The sequence below is a fragment of the Acartia tonsa genome, chromosome 10 (genome assembly GCF_053477335.1).
Source record: "Acartia tonsa isolate MP-2025a chromosome 10, ASM5347733v1, whole genome shotgun sequence".
Lineage (NCBI taxonomy): Eukaryota > Metazoa > Arthropoda > Copepoda > Calanoida > Acartiidae > Acartia > Acartia tonsa.
The window spans coordinates 41,643,164-41,665,424 of NC_137269.1; the positions used below are offsets into that span (position 1 = coordinate 41,643,164).

The 22,261-nt window shown below is 32.6% G+C and overlaps 2 protein-coding genes across 4 annotated transcripts in view; both read left to right on the top strand.

The window, feature by feature from the left end:
• The window catches only part of LOC145330069 (glutamate receptor ionotropic, NMDA 2B-like), a 177,149-nt gene that overhangs the window by 70,198 nt on the left and 84,690 nt on the right, over positions 1-22,261 (top strand). For all 3 annotated transcript variants that reach the window (XM_080174614.1, XM_080174615.1, XM_080174616.1), the window contains exons 18-21: positions 8,944-9,010; positions 9,599-9,706; positions 13,886-13,946; positions 14,785-14,866. In XM_080174614.1, the coding sequence (XP_080030740.1) occupies positions 8,944-9,010; positions 9,599-9,706; positions 13,886-13,946; positions 14,785-14,866 (318 nt within the window). The remainder of the gene's footprint in view (positions 1-8,943; positions 9,011-9,598; positions 9,707-13,885; positions 13,947-14,784; positions 14,867-22,261) is intronic.
• Positions 21,095-21,915, top strand: LOC145330359 (uncharacterized). The gene is made up of 2 exons (XM_080174995.1): positions 21,095-21,206; positions 21,466-21,915. The coding sequence occupies exons 1-2, from the start codon at positions 21,095-21,097 to the stop codon at positions 21,840-21,842; spliced, it is 489 nt and encodes a 162-aa protein (XP_080031121.1). The 3' UTR covers positions 21,843-21,915.

Below are 22,261 nucleotides of genomic sequence, written 5' to 3' on the forward strand. Positions count from 1 at the left end.
AACCTGAAAACAGGAACACAGACAGGTAATCTACAGTAAATAATTTGATCAAATATAACACAGATACTTGATCTAAATATTGAGATAAAAATGTTTTAAAACAAAAAATTGTCAATTATTTTGACAATACACAGCATATAACTTGCTATGGGTCATTAAAATCTGACAATAACGTAAGAATTATAAACACAGCCTACTCCCAATAAAAGAACATACAGAAATTTGCTAGCAAACGAAAAGGGTCTCCGTCACTTGGAGCAGGTAGTTGTCTGGTTTATATATCTTATACATTTCTGTAAAAAGTATAAAACTAAATATTTTATGTATTATCTTTCTTGAATATTAAAAACTATTTTATGTGTAGTAATAATAATCTATTTGTATTTTATATGAAAGTACATGTATTAAACGTATGCCAGGGATCTAAAGGAATTGGACAATGGCCGATAAATTGTTGTACATCCCCAATGATGATTCACCTAATTCCCCCTTCTGTTTATTAAAACATTTGAACACTCTACTTAATGAAACAACCAATTAAAGTTCACCAAGTCTCCAAAGTTTTTAAAGCCAGCGAATAGGAAAACTTTAATATAAAAATTTGGGGACTAGTGTGATATAGGGCCCATTGTCCTTTCTCCCTCTCTCTCCTTCTGAATGTATGTACATTATATAAAAAGGAAATGTTTATAATATAAACAGGGAAAATATAATCCATTGAAGCGCACATAGCCAGATAGAGCGGGGAGAATTGGCTGTTTAATAAGTAGTCCCCAGAGTTTTAAATATTGTTTAATTATTCGTTGAGTGTTTAAAAGTTTCAACCCCTAATTTTAATCTACAGAAGGGGTAATTTTGTGTATCGTCAGGGGGGATTTACATTAATTTATCGGCCATTGTCTTATCCCATTAGATCCCTGGCAAATTGGATCTTTTTAAGATATTAACAGTGCACACACCCACTCTTCGGGCCAAATTAAGACCGGTAAGGTGCACCATCTTTGACAAAGTTCGATACCACCTTATATACCCCCCAAAACAGCCAAAGGGGTTTCAAGTTTTAAAAAGTCACCCTCCGTCAAATAGAAAATTAAAATTTTGATTATGTAAGGTAGGGGAAAAAAAGTGCTTCTGTCCCTCTAATTCCCTTTTGATTTTAAGTTAAGGGGGATATCAAAAATGCTATGCTAGCCCCCCCCCCTCCCCCCATAGCAAAACTATGTGCACGCCACTGAATTCAATATAAAGTAAATAAAACAAATGTTGTTTTGCAGTTGAATAATTTTAACGGACTGCTGCTATCTTTTACTTATATAGTAGTTTCGCAAGAAAGAACTATAGAATACATAAAATATATGATAAACCATTTCGGCCATTTCTTATGTCCAAGTCCAACTTCTCTTTTTCTTATAACTGAACAGGTATAATCCCATTTATACCTTAGTGTACCTTAAATCCCCCTACCCTGCTCTTGTTATCAGAGAGGGCGGGGACATTTGACTGTTTATTACACTAGTCCCAAAAATTTTATAATATCCTTTTCTTTTTCGTTGGCTTAACAACTTTGGGGACTTTTATTGAATTTGATTGGTATGTTCTTTAAGTTGAGTGTTCAATCGTTTCAATCACTAGTTGTAATCTACAAAAGGGGTAAATTTGTAAAGCATCATTGGGGATTAACATCAATTTATCGGCCATTGCCTTCTCCCTTTAGATTTCTGCATTAGCTACTTTTTAGAGAGCCGTATCATGCCAAAAAAAAGTAGTAAAACTGGCGCCGAGCCCTGATTATAAAGTGTATGTAAAGAAAACGCTAATATTATACTCATATTCATATGTAAATCCGTCCTATTCAATTTTCTTCTCTGCTTCATTTTTCAGGCATTTAATAAAAGTCAAGAATTTAGGGTATGTTCTATATTATATGCTCGGACATAAGACAAATATTCAATCATTTTAGTCCCATAAAATCATGTTACATTTATGAAGCTTTTTATTTTGCCTATAAAAATGACGTCATGCTGGCCTACCATTGGTCAATTGATATGTGTAATGACCTACCATTGGTAATGTAGTCTGTGTATCGGCCTATCATTGGTCATTTGTATTGTATGACGTCTTTTTTATAAGCCCTATAATTTTTAGAAGCTTAGCTATTATGTTACTCGTATCACAACGGTTAACTTATACCACCCAACCCAACGATAAAAAACTAAAAAAAACATAGGCAGAGGTAGGCAAATCGATATAATATTTCTCGGATATTGCATCTGATTTTCATGTACTCTGATGTATTCCTTTTAATATTCCTGGCAAAGTGTATGTTATTCAATGCAATACATGATTTTTCAGTATGGTCGAGAACCGGTTCTAATCCATCGGATATAAGTTTCTGAAAATTGTTTTAAAATGTTATTGGACACTTATATGTATGATATACATAGAGCTATTGCGAATTTCTTTTCATAAGTTTCTGGAAACCCAACCCTCTCCATGGTTATAGTCTATGGCTAGCTTTTTATAAGGGAAGCAAACTTTTCTATATTTCATTCTGTCTTGATATTTAGGGAGAGAGGGGACATTTATTTATTTTACTAGTCCCCAAAGTCTATTAATAACGTTTTTATATTTATTGGCTTTACTACCGTGGGGTCTTTTATTGAATTTTAATTGGTTGGTTTATTTAGTTTAGTGTCCAAACGTTTTAACCACTAATTGTCAACTTCATTAGAGGTAATTTTGTTTATCATCATTGGGGATGTACATCAATTTATCGGCCATTGTCTTTTCCCTTTAGATCCCTGCATAATATCACATCAAATGTTATTTTATAATTATTTCTTATGTTACTGAAAATCTACAGAAATAAATTGATGTCCATTAGACTATATAAGATGGAAAGAATTTTAATGTTAGAGGTAGATTTGAAATCTGCATCAAATTATAAGGATTTTTTATGAAGTTCGTTTTTGGTATAATTCTTTATTTAAAAGCACAAATGCAGTTTTAGGTGATAAACTCTGACATCTGTGATTGGAGAAGCTTAAGTGTTGTACATGATTCAACCAATTAGAGCGCAGGTGGTTTTCAATCAACCTATCACGGATGTCAAAATAAATTAACTTAAATTGTATTTGCGCTTTTAAATAAAGAATTATACAAAAAAAGAATGTTATAAAAAAAAATCTTAAAATTTGATGCAGATTTCAAATCTACCTATAACATTAAAATTCTTTCCATCTTATATAGTCTAATGGACATCCTTTTTGATGTACACAAACATATACACAAAATTTGCCCATCTGTTGATTACAATTAGTTTTTGAACAATCACTTAATGAACCAACCAATCAAAATTTAGTAAAAGTCACCAATGTCATTAAGCCAACGAATAAGAAAACTTTGGGGACTAGTTTTAAAAAAGCTAATTGTTCCCCTTTCTTCCTTGCTTTTTGAGTACATAAGGAAATTTTTTAAAAATATCTTCGCTGCTTAAACACAATTCATTCTTGTAGTACATTTATTAGGCTAGGGTTTTCAATAAAATATATTTGATTGTATGTTTTACTAGACTTTTACAGGGCTATATAATGTTTAGGTATTGTTACTGGTAATAAATCTATAGTATATATGTATAACCAGACAACTACCTGGAACCCCTCTTGTGGAACTTTTTCGTCAGCTAGAAAATTATTTTTGCTATTTTGTAGCGACTTGGCTGTGTTAATATTCCCGACGCTATTAGTTCATTTTCAAAGACCTAATTGAAAGTCGGAACTGGGTCCTCGGGGTAGGGACATACAGTTATCTAACCCCTTCCCCCTCTATTGTTTTTCTCTACTGTTTAGATATCACATAACACATTTTCATATATTGTAACATATATGTTCATGTCATCTCTAATTAATAACCACACAAAAGCTGAGAATACATCTTTGTATTTATACATTAAATTATTGCAAACTTGGCCCCCTCTATGTAAGGTAGATTAGACCTTTAATATATACTAGCGGCTACGCCCCTAGAGGCCTCTAGGGGCACTTGAGGAGGAGAGAGTCGAATTTAATAATTCAATTTCTTATTTTAGATTTTAAAAGAAAAAGTTAAAAAAAATTTACGTTTGACGTTTATTTTTCGTTGAACTCTCTTTCTAAAATTGGTAAATTTAAAAAAAAATTTATTTCTCTAGGGAGGGTGGTGGTACTCTCCCCCAAAATAGTTATAAACCTTCCTGGGACATATAAGAATCTACCCTGTTAAGGAGAACCCAATCGGTTCAGCGGTTAGCGAGATCCTTCGGTACAGACACACAGACAGACAGACATCCTGTTACTAGGGTTGGGCCGGATATCCGGTGTGGCCGGATATCCGGCCGGATACCGGATATTGAAACTATCCAGCCGGATATCCGGCTCTATAATTTTTATACTTTACACCAAAAATCTCTGCTTTTTAAAATTTTAAATGGCTATAATTTTCTTATTATTGAAGCTAGAAGAACACTTTTTCTGAACAAGTTTAACTTTATGTAAATTTATATAAGATTTCTGAAGAAATTTTTTTTGCTACTTTAGTATCTGGTAATTTGGCCGGTTATCCGGTAATTTGGCCGGATAAACGGATATCCGGTCGGTTACCGGATATCCGGCGTTTGAAATCAGCCGGATATCCGGTATCCGGCCAAAAAAGTATCCGGCCCAACCCTACCTGTTACTTTAGTATAAGGATAGGTAAATATAAAAGAATTATATAAATAAATTTACGATATTTGATGAAGATGAAATAGTAAAATGTATTACAATCATAGTATTTTTTTAAAATAGCTTGCCAAGCACAGAAAATTCCGCCCTTTCCTAGAATAAGTTGAAAATAAAGGGGTGGGGGGAAGGGGCAGTGTTCGTCGTTTTGTGTTTTACTGTAGGTTAGGATATATTGGGTAGTGATTAGTGCACCGCAGGTGTAGGTTCCGGAGGGTTAGGTACTCTGATATGTTTACAAACAAATAACTTTATCCCCGTAATTTTCTATTTATTTCAATAAGAGGTAAGGGGGTTATGTGCTCGCTGGGATCCTTGAGGTAAAGCACCATACCAAAATCATCCCATATAGCGGATTTAACTACATACTTATATGTTTATCTCAATTGAATAATACTAATATAACATTTATTAACATTTCCTTACTACTTTATAAATAAGCTTTGACATGGATTAGTATAAAATTCTAGTGGGAGGGCTAAGTTGACTTGGAAAATCTTCATTGGTTTTAGGCCACCAAAGAAATTAAAGAGATATTAATATTTCTTCCATTATCCTGTTGCCGTACCCCTTATTATTATAGTAATGGTGTTGATGGTTATTTTTATTGATGGGTTGCACTTCCCATGCTCTCTCCCAGGCAGGGAGGGGACATTGGGCTGTTTATTACACTTGTCCCCAAAGTTTTATGATAACGTTTTCTTATTTGTTGAGTTGAAAACTTTGGAGACTTATATAGTTTTGGTTGGTTGGTGTCGAAACGTTTTATCAACTTATTGTAACCTACATAGGGGTTAATTTTGTGTATCGTCATTGAGAATGTACATCAATTTTACCGGCCATTGTCTTATCCCTTTAGATTCTTGCTATACTCCAGTCCATATCTTATAGATCTATGGCGTACAAAACTGCAAAATAATTATTATGTAAGCTAAATTAGCTCCATATGTTTGTTTCAATTATATCTCTATATTATTTTGGTTTATTCCTTGGGGTCATTTTTTCACGTTTTTCCCCTAACCACCTAGTCAAATGCTCTTATTAAGTCAAACTGTTCTCAATTGTCACCAAATATATACTACCCAGTTTGTAGCATACACAACTTTATAATGATTACTAGCGGCTACGCCCCTAGATGCCTCTAAATAGTAATAAACCTTCCCAGGACCCATAAGAAGCTACCCTGTAAAGGAGAACCTGATCGGTTCAACGGTTAGCGAGATCCTTCGGTAAAACATACAAACACATAGAAAAACAAACATCCAGTTACTTTATTATCATAATTTTCATTTAAAGAAAATAATCATTTTTTACTACCTACACAAAGTATAATTATTTGCAAAGAAGTTCAGCTATGTTGTGATAGAATTTCCTGTTGTTTTAATGCAACATCCACAACATATCTTGTCTACTTTTATTTCCACTTCATATTATTTTCCTTTCATATGTTCTCTACGTTTTTTCAGGGATCTAAAGGGATAAGACAATGGCCGATAAATTTATGTTCATCCCCAACGGTGTTACGCAGAAATTCCCTTCTGTAGATTACAATTAGTGGTTGAAAGGTTTGGACACTCATCTTAATTAACCAACCAAATAAAAGTCCGTAAAGTTGTTGAGCCCACGAATAAGAATAGTTATTTCTCGCATCGTATTATAAACAGCTTTCCGCGGATATGAATGTACAATTATAAGATTAAAACCAGTTTTTAGCCCCGAGGTGCCGAGGTTAACAGCTGAGCCTGATCTTAACATATATGCCTTAAAAATTATTTTAGGTTCCGTTAAATGCTTTTGGGGGCGTAGCCTCTAAAAACACATCTATAATACAAAGTAGAATTATGTCTGTCCGTACGTCTGTCCCTTAACATATCGGTAACCACAGAACCGATCGGATTCTACTCTTCAGGGAATATACCTACTGGTCCTGTAGGCTATTTTCTTTAAAATAATAGTTTTTAGTTTTATTTATCCTACAAAATAAAAGCTTACTTTATGGTCAAAAAAGAAAATGTAGATGTACATATAATGTAATGCAAAAGAAAACAATAAAAATACATTAGAAAGGATATAAAGCATAATTTATAGAGTCAAGAATAAGATTTCCTAGCATACAGGAAATTCAATTTGGCTTCATTTTTTCCCACTTTTTTCATTTCTGTAAAATGAGGTCTATTAATTTTTAAGATCTTATAGCGTTGTAATATTTAAAATATTATATTTAAACCCAAAAAAGCGAAATAATTTTTTTTCAATAAAATTGATCTGTTTTGCAATACGATTTGATTCACTTTAAGAGTTTCATTTACAAGAAATCATTAGCGTGCAGAAGGGGGTGTGTTAGGGGTGTTAACACCCCTTTTAAATTAAAATTGGTAAGACATTTCTTTCTCTTTTTTTTCAACCCTTAACATCCAAACCCTGTTAACGCCACTGCAACTAATTCTTGATAATTTGACCACCAAAATTTTCAAAATTGAAGAAAAAAAATCCTTGGTAATACCCAATTTATTTGTGGTTGGAAGACCTAAATGATGTTAAAAGGATATTAAAACCCTATTTGCATTGCACATTCACAATCACATTGCACATTTAGCCATACAGATAATAGAAATACAACATTAGAGCACTAATGTCTGCTAAAAAGAAAACTAAGATGTCAATGAACCCCAATGTATTTCAAAAGAAACCTTAACAAAGTGTCATGTACAGCTACAAACAAACCATCTGCACCAATCTGGACCAAGTATAGAATACATTCTTTTTTGACCATAGAAGTTAAAAAAAAAACGAGTAAAAAACATATCCACTAATACGTTTTTAATGAGCATATGTTGAATATCACCAATAAAAAAAGAATTTATGATTAGGTTCATTAAGATTTGCCTGTTCCTTTAAACATATGGGCTAGTCCTCAAATTCCAGATGAATTTTAGTTTCATTTCCCAAGAGGAATTTACCGTTTTTTTTTCACAACCTATAATTCATATTTTATTCAAAAGCATGTTGTCAGTTCACCGCTCTCACTCCCCACCTCTTATATCCCAACGAAATTATGAATCATGTCTACTAGTCAAGCCTAAATTTTTTGTTCTTTTTTTTTCTTTATAAATTTAAAAATCTACTCATCAGTCTATTGTGATTACTAGAGCTAGTTTGCACCCTTTTTACAGATTTGCAAGAATGATAATTTTCTGCAACACTTGGTTTATGCAATTAGGTTCATCTTTGCACTGTATATATTAAGCTTGCCCCACAGCCTCCAGGGGTTGAATTAGGTTCAAATTTGCAGTGTATATATTAAGCTTACCCCCCAACCTCTAAGGGTTCAATTAGATTCATATTTGCACTGTATATATTAAGCTCACCCCCAAGCCTCTACGGATTTAATTAGGTTCATATTTGCACTGTATATATTAAGCTTAGCCCCCAGCCTCTAGTGGTTTAATTAGGTTCATCTTTGCACTGTATATATTAAGCTCACCCCCCAGCCTCTACGGGTTCAATTAGATTCATATTTGCATTGTATATATTAATATAATAAGTAAGGTTACTGTATAATTGCACCAATTCACATGTCATCCTTAACAGGATCTGTGGGTGTCTGTCTTAATCGAAAGATATCCATAACTGATGGACCAGTATGACATTGATGTAATAATGTGACTTTCATAGGTTCTGGGAAGATTTACAACTATTATGTGGAGGCTATTATTACCCTTCTTAAGAAATAGTCCTTAGAAAAGAAATATGATATAAATATCACTGGCCTAGCAATCATTTAAAGTCTCACTAGAGGCCTCCTTGCGGAGTATCTGCTTGCAAAAAGAATTAATAATTTTCCAGAAAAGCCTGTCATAATTTGCCTACTTAGGATATTACCAGAGAGAGAAGGGACATTGGGCTTTTATTACACTAGTCCCCAAAGTGTTATAAAAAGTGTTCTTAGTTGGCTTAACAACTTTGGGGACTTGGTTGGCTTTAAATCAGATCTGCTTTAAATGTTTAATTAGTTTGTTCATGAAGTTGAGCGTCAAAACACTAATTGTAATCTACTGAATGGTTGATTTTGGTGTATCATCATTGGGGATGGTGTATCAATTTATCTGACAATGTCTCATCCCTTTGGATCCCTTAATATTACGCATATTATCATCCTTGTTATAAATTTAAAATTTTGTTTCAGATTGGAGTTTGGAAATCGTGGAGTAAAGAGTCGCATGGACTAGAAATTAAAGATATTGTCTGGCCAGGTAAAATATTACACACACATTCAAGGGGATGACAATATCCATAAATGAAAAGCTCTGATACGATAGGACAAACGAACATTAACACTTATAGAGTGTCAGAACTGACTGAATAATCAAAATATAAATGTATAAGTTTTAACAAAATTGTAGGTGAATTTAGAATTATCAAAAAGATTTGCCTTTAAAAATTGTTGGTGTAATGTCTGGATATTTAAAAAAACAGGAATAGTCCCTTTCGTGGCAACGCCCCTTAAGGGGCGATTCGTCGTATTTTTAAAATGGCTTTTTATAGGTTATTTTAGGTTAGGTTAGGTTATATTGGGTTAGGTGATTGTCCCACAGGGTTAGGCAATTGGCCCCGCAGAGTTAGAGCCCCCCCGCAGAGACTAAAAATAGGAGAAAAGCTACTGTGAAAAATACGAAGAATCGCCCCTTAAGGTGCGTTGCCACAAAAGGGACGATACCCGAAAATACTTTGGGCAGTCGAGATCTATCAGCTAGGCAATCATACAAACTAGTCATTCAAATTGAAACACGAATTTTCTCGATATTTGATTTCATTATTTTATCTCTTTTGTATGTATCCAGGAGAAAGTCACGTGCCCCCGCCAGGCGTACCTGAAAAGTTCCATCTCACCATTGGATTTCTGGAGGAACCTCCATTTGTCAACATTGCCCCTCCTGATCCCATAACAGGTTAGTTAGCAGTATTGGGGCTTTCCTTCAACGGGCCTATTGAACATTGAGATTTAATCTCCCCCCCCCCCACCCCCTCCTTATTTTTAAAATAAATTGAAATAGGGGATGAGTAGATTTGCTTTCCTAACTGATTTTTTAAACCTAATCTAACCTGATCTAACGCAAAAAATGAAAAAACTCTTAATTTTTAATGAAATAAAAATAAGGGAGGAGTCTCTGCTCGACTTGAAACTTTAATGTGAAACAAAAAAAAATGTGTTACATAAACCTTTATAAAATGTACATATGTCTTTTGAACCATGACCGACAGACATACGGACAAAGCAATAATATAGAATGTATGCGCACATATAAAAAGAAATTTACTGAAGATTTCAGTTGTCTATCTTTAAAATCAGCCAAGGAAATCACATTTGCCCTATAGCATTACGTACTGACTGACTGACTGACGGACGGACAGACAGACAAAGTGTATTATAGAGTATCCTCGCTTTTAAAATTGAAATTATTATGAAACAACTAATTAAAGCGACTTAAAGTTTGTTTGAAACACTTTTGTAAAAATATCAAGTTTTTTTGTTTAAAATTACATTATTGCACTAATGTTGTCAGATTCTCAAATCAGGGATATAAAGGGATAAGACAATGGATGATTAATTAATGTACATCCCCAATTATGATACACAAAATTATCCCAATTAGTTGTTGAAATGTTTGGACACTAAACTTAATGAACCATTCTATTAAATTATATGAAAGTCCCCAATGTTGTTAAGCCAACGAATAAAAAAACGTTATTATAAAACTTTGGGGACTAGTATAATAAAAACAGCCTAATGTCCCCTCTCTCCCTGTTCTCAAATACTTTTCACAACTTTTATAGTTTAAATAAATTTTATATTCCAATCAAAACAACAAAATTGTGCCTATAAAGAAATAACGCCATACAATACAAATGACCAATGATAGGCCAATACACAGGCTAAATTACTAATAGCAAGCCAGTAGACATTTATGACGTCACACATGACTCTTTCTATATGACTCTTGAAATTGATAATTAAAATTTTCATAAACTTTATTTAGTGTGTTCAAATAAACACCCCTATAACTTTAGCCATTAATTTTATTGTCCTTGGTTTAATTCAGAGATACAGGATAGGTTATTTAAATTAAAATTTATCACATAAAGCCCTAACTTAAACTTTATATTTTTTAAAAGTTTTAACTGCCAGGATCTAAAGGGATAAGACAATAGCCGATAGATTAATGTACATACCAAATGATGATGCACAAAATTAGATTACAATTTGCAGTGATTGAAACGTTTTGACACTAAACTTAATAAACCAATCCTTTCTGCTATGAGGAATCGTATTTTTAGTATTGCTTCGAAACCGATTAATATCCGTTGGATTAGAACCGGTTATAAGCAATACCTAAAAATCATGTATCGTATCGTATTATATCCAGTTTTCTACGAATATAAAAATGTACAATCATAATATTAAAACCAGTTTTGTTAGCCGTTTCTTCGGCATCTCGGGGAGAACCAAACTAGTTTTATTCTTGTAGTTTATATCCGCAGAAAGCTGTTTATAATATAATGCGATAAATAACTATTATAGCTTTCTTTAGCTTTACACTGTATCCTTGATTTAAATTTAATGTGTTTAAAACAAAAGCATAGAAGAAGAGATTAGATTAGAATTATATTTTGGTTAATTTTGGTTTAATGACTTTACATCTATTCTTTTGAAAAGATAAAACATCTAATGAAACTATACATATCTATAATACAAAGTAGAATGATGTCTGTCCGTCTGTTTGTCTGTCCGTCCGTCTGTCTGCCTGTCCATCCGTCCGTCCCTTAAGATCTCGGTAACCACTGAACCAATCGGATTCTACTCTTCAGGGAATATACCTGTCTGTCTGTTTGTAGCAAAGGATCTCGCTAACCGCTGAACCGATCGGGTTCTCCTTAACAGGGTAGCTTCTCATAGGTCTCGGGAAGGTTTATAACTATTTTCTTGGGGGGTGGGACACCCCCAACCCCCCCGAAAAATGAAAAATCCCCCCCGAATTTTTTTTTATTAATATTTTTAACTGAAATTAAAAATCAGGGGTGGCAACCCCCCCAAAAAAATTTGACCCCCCAAAATTTTTTTTTACTTTTTCTTTTAAAATCTAAAATAAGAAATTGGGTTATTAAATTCGACTCTCTCCTTCTCAAGTGCCACCTAGAGGCTCTAGGGGCGTAGCCGCTAGTAAATTATTAAGAACTAGCGGCTCCTTTTCAAAATGGGGACGGAATCAATACAGAACACTCTACCTAACCTTCCTAATTGGAGTAAAAGCCTATATATAACTTTTTTAGAACCTAAAAATTGTGGACCAAGCGGTTTAGTGGTTTTAAAGATATACATACTGTAAACACAATATCCTGCTAATTAAGTAAAATGTAAAAAGATTTGCAAAAGAGTTTTCATTTGTGATGCACCAACTAATTAATCATTCCTTGTTAAACTGTAACAGTAAAAGTTTACAGAGATAGAGGGGGACAAAAGCCCGTTTATTACACTAGTCCCTAAAGTTTTATGATAACGTTTTCTTATTTGTTGACATAACAAAGTTGGGTACCTTAACAGAATTTTGAGTGGTTGGTTTATCAAGTTAAGTGCTCAAACGTTTCAACCATTAATCTATTTTATAATAAGGGTAATTATGTGTGTCATCATTGAGGATGTGCATTATTTTATCGGCCATTGTCTTGTCCCTTTAGATCCCTGAAGAGTTTAGCAAAATTTGAGGCTTATTTCATGTTTGAAATTAAATTACCACAAAACTTAAAGTTGCAAAGCTTTCATATACTCACGAATATTGGGATTAAATAGTTAACAACAAGGATGACAACATCCATAAGTAACGAAGTTTATACAAAAATTGTCATAAAAAACATTAAATTTGATTATCACGAAACCTTTAAAATCAAGAAAACTTGAAAAGCTAGAAATCAATTTAGCACCGCAAGTAATAGACAAATCAAAATGAAACTATGTGAAAACTTGTAGAATGTAAGCTCATTTAATTTCTGAAAATTTCAGCCGTCAATCTTGAATTGGAATAGAGAAAATCACGAAAACCAAAAAACCTAGGACTTGATCTAGCACCCCAACCAACTTGTAGAATGTTAACATTTTTATCCCTAAAAATTTCAGCCGTTTATCTTGAATGGGAATTGAGAAAATCACAAAAACCTTAAAAATCTAGGAATCGATCTAGCACCCCAACCAACAAGCAAATCTTAATGAAACTTGGTGTAAATATGTAGAATGTGAACATATTTAATCCCTAAAAATTTTAGCTGTCAATCTTGAAAAGGAATTGAGAAAATCACAAAAACTTAAAAATCTAGAAATCGATCTAGATATTTCGAATTATAGAGTAGCTTCGCTACTTAAAATATTTTTTGTTTTAAAACTAAATGGAAGCAGCTTGTAGTGCATATAAAAAATGACGGTATACTGGCCTACCATTGGCCAATTAAAATGGGTATTGGCATGTCAATGGCAATTTAGTCTGTGTATTATATGACGTCATTTTTTATAGGCGCTATAAGCTGCTTCAATAAAATAGTAATCCTTTCTTTTCTCCAATATGACTAAAGTTCGCCCATAAGAAATTTTGTAGCTTAACTGATCGTCCATTGTACTATCCATGACACGATAATCACAGAATAAGAATTAAACAAGGATGGCAACATCCATAAGTATTTTATTAAGCACAAACAAACTGAAAAAAGTGAGTTATATTGTAGAGCAGTTTAAAAATCACGACATATTTATCAAATAAGTATTTATGTGTTTCGAAGCATGATCGACAGACCTACGGACCAAGTAAATTATATACTTAATGCTCATTGATACAGGGTATATTGAACAGCTGTCTATTTTAATTAGTAGCCGAGAAAATCTTATAGCATTTCTGACAAACTTATGGACAAACGGACAGACAAAGTGAATTGTATAGTTGCCTCGATACTAAAAAATGTAGAATTTTATCATAAAAAGAAAAATCTATGAATCTAGTATTGCTTCAAAGCCGATTCATATCCGCTGGAGTAGCCGCAGAAATCAATCTATAATACGATGCGATGAATAACTAATATTAATTTAGGAAAGTGTAGTGTAGATCGTGGAGTAAGATGTCGTATGGACCATAAGATTGATACTAACAGGTAAAAAAAGATTTTTAAGGGATCTAAAGGGATAAAAAAATGTCCGATAAATTGATGTACAATGTACATCCAAAATGATAATACTCAAAATTACCTCTCCTGATGATTACAAAAATTACACCTTCTGGAGATCACAGTTAGTGGTTGAAACGTTTTGACACTCAACTTAATAAACCAACCAATCAAAATTCAATAGTCTCCAAAGTTGTTGAATAAGATTAAATTTAGTGTCCAAACATTTTAATCACTAATTGTCATCTACAGTAGGCGTAATTTTGTGTATAATCATTTGGATATACATCAATTTATCGGCCTTTGTCTCATATTCAACTTATATTTTTCTCGCTTTGGTTTGCGTTCGGTGAGCAATGGGAAACTTTTTCTTTAATGATATTTTTGACACAAGCTCATCAAAATTTGATTTTGTTATATTTAAAACTAGCGGCTACGCCCCTAGAGGCCTTTAGTGGCATTTAATTTTTTTATATTTTAAATATCTAATTTGAGAAATAATTTGTCTATGGTCAATCAGCTGTTAAATTCACGTCTCTACGAAGCGCCACTACGCTACTTAGAGACATTCATACGCTAGCGACACTATGCGGCAGGAATATTTCAATTTTTTCGATTTTATTGTGATTTCTCTTGGAAGGGTGGTGGTACCCTCCCCCAAAATAGTTATAAACCTTCCCGGGACCTATGAGAATCTACCCTGTTAAGGAGAACCCGATCGGTTCAGCGGTTAGCGAGATCCTTCAGTACAAACACACAAACATCCTGTTACTTTAGTCTACGGATTTACTTCCTTTGGAAATAATAGTCCTTGTTTTATTTTTAGTACCCACGATGACGTCCGAAGTATAAATTCAACAGATTCATTCCAATGTTGCTCCGGGTTCTGCATTGATTTGCTGGCTAAGGTAACAATAACTTGTTGTACAATTGCTACGCTACGCCTTTGAATACTTATTTATCGCATCGTATTATAAACAGCTTTCCGGGGATATAAAAATGAACAATTAAATCCAGCGGATACAATTTGGAAGCCATACTGGAAATTTGTTTCAACCTTGGCACTTTCAATCAGTGAGGGAGGGGACATAGGAGTGTAAATTATACTAGTTTTGTAAACACATTTTCTCATTTGCTGTACAATCATTGATGCAGGGTGCGAAAATTTAATTCCCCTTTATATCGGAAAGAAATCTCGGATTATGGAAAGAAAATGAATTAGTGAGTTTTGTCGTATTTTCGCAGTAGCTTTTGATAGGTTAATTTAGATCTACTTTGTTTTTTTCCATTATCCAAAAATTGTTTAAATTTTCTGTACTTTCAACATAGAGACTTTCAAGCAATGAGGGAGAGGACACTAGCCTGTAATCTACATATCCTGTAATTACCATAACCAAAATTACCCCTTCTATAGAATACAATAATTAATTGAAACATTTGGACACTCAACTTAATGATCAAAAGTCCTCAAAGTTGTTAAACCAACAAATAAGAAATTGTTTATATAAAACTTTGGGGACTAGTGTAATAAACATTCCAATGTCTCCTTTATCCCTGGAAAATTCTAGTCCATAAAAGATTTAGAATTGCCTTTTTGTGTTTTATTGTCTGTATAAGATTGCCCATTTTAATTTACTTTATTTACTTTTCTGTCTTCGAGTTGTAGAAAAGCAACAAATGTTTTTTTTTTTCTTTCATTTTTTTAACCAAATATTTTTTATTATAATGGTCGGTCCGTCCGTACGTCCGTAATGGTGAGCTCTTGTCGTTAATTTATACTTTAGAATTGTATATAGATTTCAAACTTTGCATGATGATTCCTATAAAAACGAAGCTTTTATATAATAAAGTCCTGAAATGTAAGTATGTCCTTAGACAGTATCTTGTATTCAAGCAGTTTTTCAAAAATTTGCTTAAGATTTTGTTTAAACTTATATGTTATACTCTGCTTATTTAGTTTTAATGTTCGTTTGTGCTACCATTTCAAAGCTTTCCTTTTATGGATTTTGTCATCGTTTTTTATTTAGTAGCGCAGCAACTTTATAAAGTAATAAAGGGAAGTCCGATGTTCTATCATTAAAAGAATTTTAAGATATTAGGCTTTTTCAGTAACTATAATAAATAATATATGATCTAAAGGGATAAGACAATTGACATTAAATTGTTGTACACCTCCAATTACGAGATACAGTATACCCTTCTTTGCAGATTAAAATTATTGGTTGTTTTTAATAAAAAGTTAGTATCGATTCAAAAAATCAATAAAAGTACCCACATGTAGTTTATTATATTTCCAAAGGCCTTCTTCCTTGGAAATATAAGATTTAACCCAATTAATTATGATCTAACGAGCAGAGGAGAAAGTTTTCATAATTAGTTATTTGTACATTTCATGGAAAATTATAGAATTACTTTTTGTAAAGTTCATCAAATACCTAAACATTTTTTTACAGGGTTCTAAAGGGATAAGACAATTGCCGATAAATTGATAAAATTACCCCTTATGTAGATTAAAATTAGTGGTTGAAACGCTTGAACACTCAACCTATAAATCATCTAAGCAAAACTCACTAAAGTCCTCGAAGCTGTTAAGTCCACAAATAAGAAAACGTTATTATAAAACTTTGGGGACTAGTGTAATAAACATTCCATTGTCCCCTCTCTTATTATTGTAAACGTGTATGACTATAGGCTTAATCATATTATTGTAGAAAGTGTAGCTTTGCCTTTGGGGTGATAGAATAGAGGCCCTCTCCCCTCTACATTTTTAAAGAATATGCAGACGTAAAAACTGTTCTACTTTGTATTATTGATATCAGTCATATGTGAAGTTTCAAATATTATTTTGACTCTGTAAATGTTCAAGTTAGGGCAATAAACGGCTAATTTTCGTTTTATTTGGGGTCCGTGGGAAAAAGTCTGATAATATCGGGTGTAAGGGGTTTATTATTATATTTCCATATACGAGTATATACTGACCCTTGTCCGAGAGGTGTGAAATAGTCCAAAATATAGGGGATATAAAATATTAAAATTCTGTAATATCTCACTACCCTTCTGGACAGAATATAAAATATTTTTTAGCTAAATATCATGTGATTTGCATGATTAGGAATCACGGAACCTTGGCATATTTTCTAGAACTTTCTTGGCTTTTTTTGTAGCTTAACGTTAATTAAAAAATACCGAAATTATAAGAAGCAAAAAGCGGTGCATATTTTCTAACCCTGTCGGGTAATCATTAAAATTTACTTTACCTAACCTAACCTAATCTTCATAAGCTACTGTGAACGTACGATGAAGCCCGCAACTTCGTTTTTCTTTCCATGATCCTAATTTTCTACTAATACTCCATTTGCAAAATATGCGAATTTCCCAAAACTGCTTCTGATAAAAATTGTTTTAATACTTCTTTTTTATATAAAATAAATATGATTGATATTATTTTGTTTTATTATCTATAATATAATTGGCCAAAAAGCCTTCATAAAGTGTTATAAAGAGAATATAGTATCACTGAAGATTCATATATTCCAACTTTCAATATGTAACTTTGAAGCAATTTTGTTTGTTTTCTACATTACCGAATACTTTGTGAAATCAATTCGTCTCAAATGTAACTTTTCTTAAAAATAGGTTTCTAAAACTTGAAATATAATTTTTAACTTTTTTTACCAATGAATGATGAAAGTATAAATTTAAGAACAATTTGAAATATTTACCCGCTAACGGCTAATTTATTTACTATAATTTCATCGTATTAAATCCAAATTTAATCTTGTTTCTCCCCCCATACCATTACCAGGTTGGTTACGATATTATATATTTGTTTTTTATCCGTGGTTGAGGTTGAGGTTTTGATTTGAGCAAGGGGTCGAACTTGAAACCTTACTTTTAATAAAGCAGAGCTTTTCTATGATTAGAGTCGGTATGTCCGTCAATTACGGTTAGGTATGTCCTTTAAACAGTATTCTGTATTTAACAATTTTACAAAAAAAATGACGTATGATTTTGTCAAAAATAATACATTTATAAGTCCAAGCAAACGAATGAGAAAACGTGATTATAAAACGTTGGGTACCAGTATAATTTACACTTTACAGTCCATTCAATCCCTACTTGCCTTCCGGGTTTTTAAAAATGGACAAACAATGAAATAATATGAAATATATACATGGATATACTGAGAAAGAAAATTTGTAGTTAATTTAGCTTGCTAACACAGAACTCGTTTATTGTTCATTAGTTCATCTAGTAGAAGGGGAGTGGGTAGATTGGGGGGTGGGGGGTATGGTTATTTTAGCCAGCTATGAGTTTCACTTTATCAGAATACATGAAAATATGATGCAGCATCCAAGTAATAATATTTCCGTTGTAGTAGCGCCTCTAAAATGGAATGGACACACACACAAATAATCTATGATTCATAGTCATACCCATATCAACAAGGATCACAACATCCATAAAAGCGAAATGAAATGTAATTTAGAAGCCATATTGGAATAGATATTTATCCTATTTATTAACGAGTACTTTTAAGTCAAGTTTTTATTTTTATATAATTACTGACCCAACGGTTTGAAATAGATATTTATCGCATTGTGCCGTATATGTAATTTAGAAGCCATATTGGAATAAATATTTATCCTATTTATTAACGAGTACTTTTAAGTCAAGTTTTTATTTTTATATAATTACTGACCCAACGGTTTGAAATAGATATTTATCGCATTGTGCCGTATATGTAATTTAGAAGCCATATTGGAATAAATATTTATCCTATTCCTATCATATTATAGACAACTGACATTATTCTTTTATTTTAGTAATTATGGGAAAATTGAAACAAATTTAAAATGCACGGAAAAATGTCTATAAAAAAAACTTAATTATGAAATAGCTTCGCTCCAAAAAAAATAAAATACTGAAGGCGAAGGGAAACAAATTCTATATTTAAGAAAGGTTGACCGGTCACCGATATATGAACTTGATTTATGACCCCCCCCCCCCCCCCAAGAATAACAACACAAGGTGACAAGACATATGGAAATTAGGAAATAATTGTCATCCTTGTTGATATAAGCAGAATATTAATGAAGAAGAATTGTCCTATCGATTTTAAACTTTCCATTATGATTTCTGTAGTAGTTAGGTACAATTCAGAAAGCTTAGCAACTCTATAACCATTACCAGAATGTCCGTGAGTCCATTTTAAACATTTTGATTTTTATCCGTGGCGAAGTAGCGAAGCTCTAAAATTATGAATAATAAATAGACCATTTGGAACAATGTATGGTTGTCTTTTGAAGCATTAAGCTAATAGAAAAACGTTAAAACTTAAACAATTGAATTTACAATTACATAATCCTAAATTTGCTATTATTATTTTGTTTTATTATCTTGATTAATAGCTTTACTAGGGTGATAACAGATATAGTTCAAGGAGCTAAAGGTATAAGACAATGAGCGATAAATTGATGTCTATCCCCAATGATGATACACAAAATTACCCCTTCTGTAGATTAGATTTAGCGGTTGAAACGTTTGGACACTCAATTTAATGAAACAACTAATCAAAATTCAATAAAACTCTAAAGTTGTTAAGCCAACGAATAAGAAAACGCTATTATAAAACTTTGGGAACTTGTGTTATTTTTTTGCTAAAATTATTAATCTTCCTTAATAACTATAACTTTCTATTATCACCTTCCGGCTTGTTATTTGGGATGTGTGGAGTGGAAAATTTTTAACAAGGATGACAATATCCATTAATGCAAAACATTAACATAAACGTATAAGTATATTTAGTATAATCAAAATTATAAGTAAGTATTCTGTCCGTCTGTAAAACACGGGCCAAAAGCCTTCATAGCCGACGCCAACATATATCTTTTATTTTAATTAATCCATTTACGGTTTACCCTTTTATACAAATTATAGAAAAGCTTCGCTTAGTTAGAAGGGGAACTTTTATCTATTACCATATGTTTTTGTTATTTCTTGGGGGGGGGGGGAGGGGGAGAGGTCAAAACTCAAAATCATATATATCAATCGTCATATAGGGGATTTATTTTTTTTTTGGGGGGGGGGGGTTAACTTATAAAGCCTAGGTGTCATGTTATCTTCCCCTTCCCCCACCCTCATTTTGGTCAACCCTTCTTAAATAGGGAAGGGGGGGGGGGATGGGTCAAAACTCAAAATCATATATATCAATCGTCATATAGGGGATTTTATTTTGTTTTTTGGGGGGGGGGGGTTAACTTATAAAGCCTAGGTGTCATGTTATCTTCCCCTTCCCCTCATTTTGGAACTAACAAGGATTTTTTATAACTTCTTCTTCCATAAAAGCGGATATTAACACTTAAAGATTCAGGGCAAAATTGTAAGTTAATTTTTTTGGAAGACTCTAATTAACCGACCCTAATTATAGAAAATTATAGAAAAGCTTTGCTTTTAAAATGCAGTGTAAGTTACAGTAATTAACCGATCCTAATTATAGAAAATTATAGAAAAGCTTTGCTTTTAAAATGCAGTGTAAGTTAAAGTAAGTAAATGAAAGTAAAATTAGTGACAGACGGACGATACGTTATTAAAGAAAAGCTTTTGCAAAAGGATAGATATTGGTATAATATAGGTCATTAACCTTTCAAGTTTCAACTTCAAGGTCACTTATTTTAAAGGGTGTGATATATAAATTTTTTTCATTTTAATAACCCACTCTTATTAAAAGCAAAGCTTTTCTATATTTCAAATTAAAATTTCAATGTCTCTTATTAAAAGCAAAGCTTTTCTATATCCTGTAAAAATTACATTTTAATAACCCATTTTTACATTTAATACAAATTTGTAATTTAAATTGTAGGGAGATTGCCCAGCCGCCAGCAAACTTGAAGATTAAGAAGTTACTTAAGGTAATTTAATTAATAATAATTAATAATTTAAATCAAAAGACAAAATGAATAATGATTAAATTAAATTTTCTCAGTCCTTTCTTTTGTTTTCCCTTTCGTTTCTCTTAGTAACATACTTTTAAGTTTTAGTTTTTAATAATGCGTAATAATATTATTTATTAATTGTTACTTAAACTTTCTAATTTAATTGGTATTTATAACTCATTGTGTAAACAAGTTGTTAATATGGCCAGAAAAAAAAGTAATAAATCTAGTACGTCTGATACTCCAACAAGAAGATCGCCGAGACTCGCCGCCAACCGCCGCCCTGCTGCTGGAGCTTTTGAACAACAACGAGGTATAAAATATATTCTTTAGTTATACTAAAAGTAACAGGATGTCTGTCTGTGTGTGTGTGTGTGTGTCTGATCTCGCTAACCGATAAACTGGTAGATTTTTTATTTGTCCCTGGAAGGTTTATAACTATTTTAATTTACCTTTTGTTAAGTATATACATATAGTTACTTTAATTAATATTACTGTAGTAAAGTTTAAATAAAGTCCGTTCGTTTCGTTTTCGTATATATTAATTATTAATTTAATTTATTAAAATTAAGGTGTGCAACGAAACCACCAACGAAACCTGGCTGACCTACTGCAGCAGAACCATAATGGACAATTAGTGTTGATTGTTGGTTCCAACAACAACATTAATGGCGTTCCGCCCCTGCCGCCTCGTCCAGTTTTACCTCCGCCACCTCAACCTCCCCAAGTCCCGCCTCCAAACCCGCCTCCACCACGTCCAGGCACGCCTCCTCCACCACCTCCACCGCCCCAAGACCCGCCTCAAAACCCGCCTCCACCGCCTCCACCACAGCCACAACAACAACGTAGACAAGCGAATGAAAGGCCGATCGTAAATTTTAATGTCGGCTCGAATTCAATTGTCGTGTTGTCTGATGTCAATGTTACCTTTAATGTTAATTATCCTTAATTTGATTGATTTTAATAGTAATAGTATGTATTTTGATATGTTTAATGTATTTATTTTCAATTTTTATGTTGTATTTTGATCATGTATTTGTAACTAGTCTAAGTCTTTAATTGTTTTAAAATTAATATAGTGTGCTAGAATATAATTATTTTTAATTTATTTTTACGGCAAAGCGTTTTTAAAACTAGGTAGGTCCGTACGTAATATTAATATTTCTTTATACTAAAGTAACAGGATGTGTGTTTGTTAATTTTTACGGCAAAGCGTTTTTAAAAATATACGTTATATTAATATATCCTTATACTAAAGTATAACTTTTAAAAAAGCAACATGGACGTACGGACTTTCTGGTAACGATTATAGAGATGCTGCGCTTTCCTAAGTCGTACCTAATTGTTATAGGAATCCATAAGTAGCGT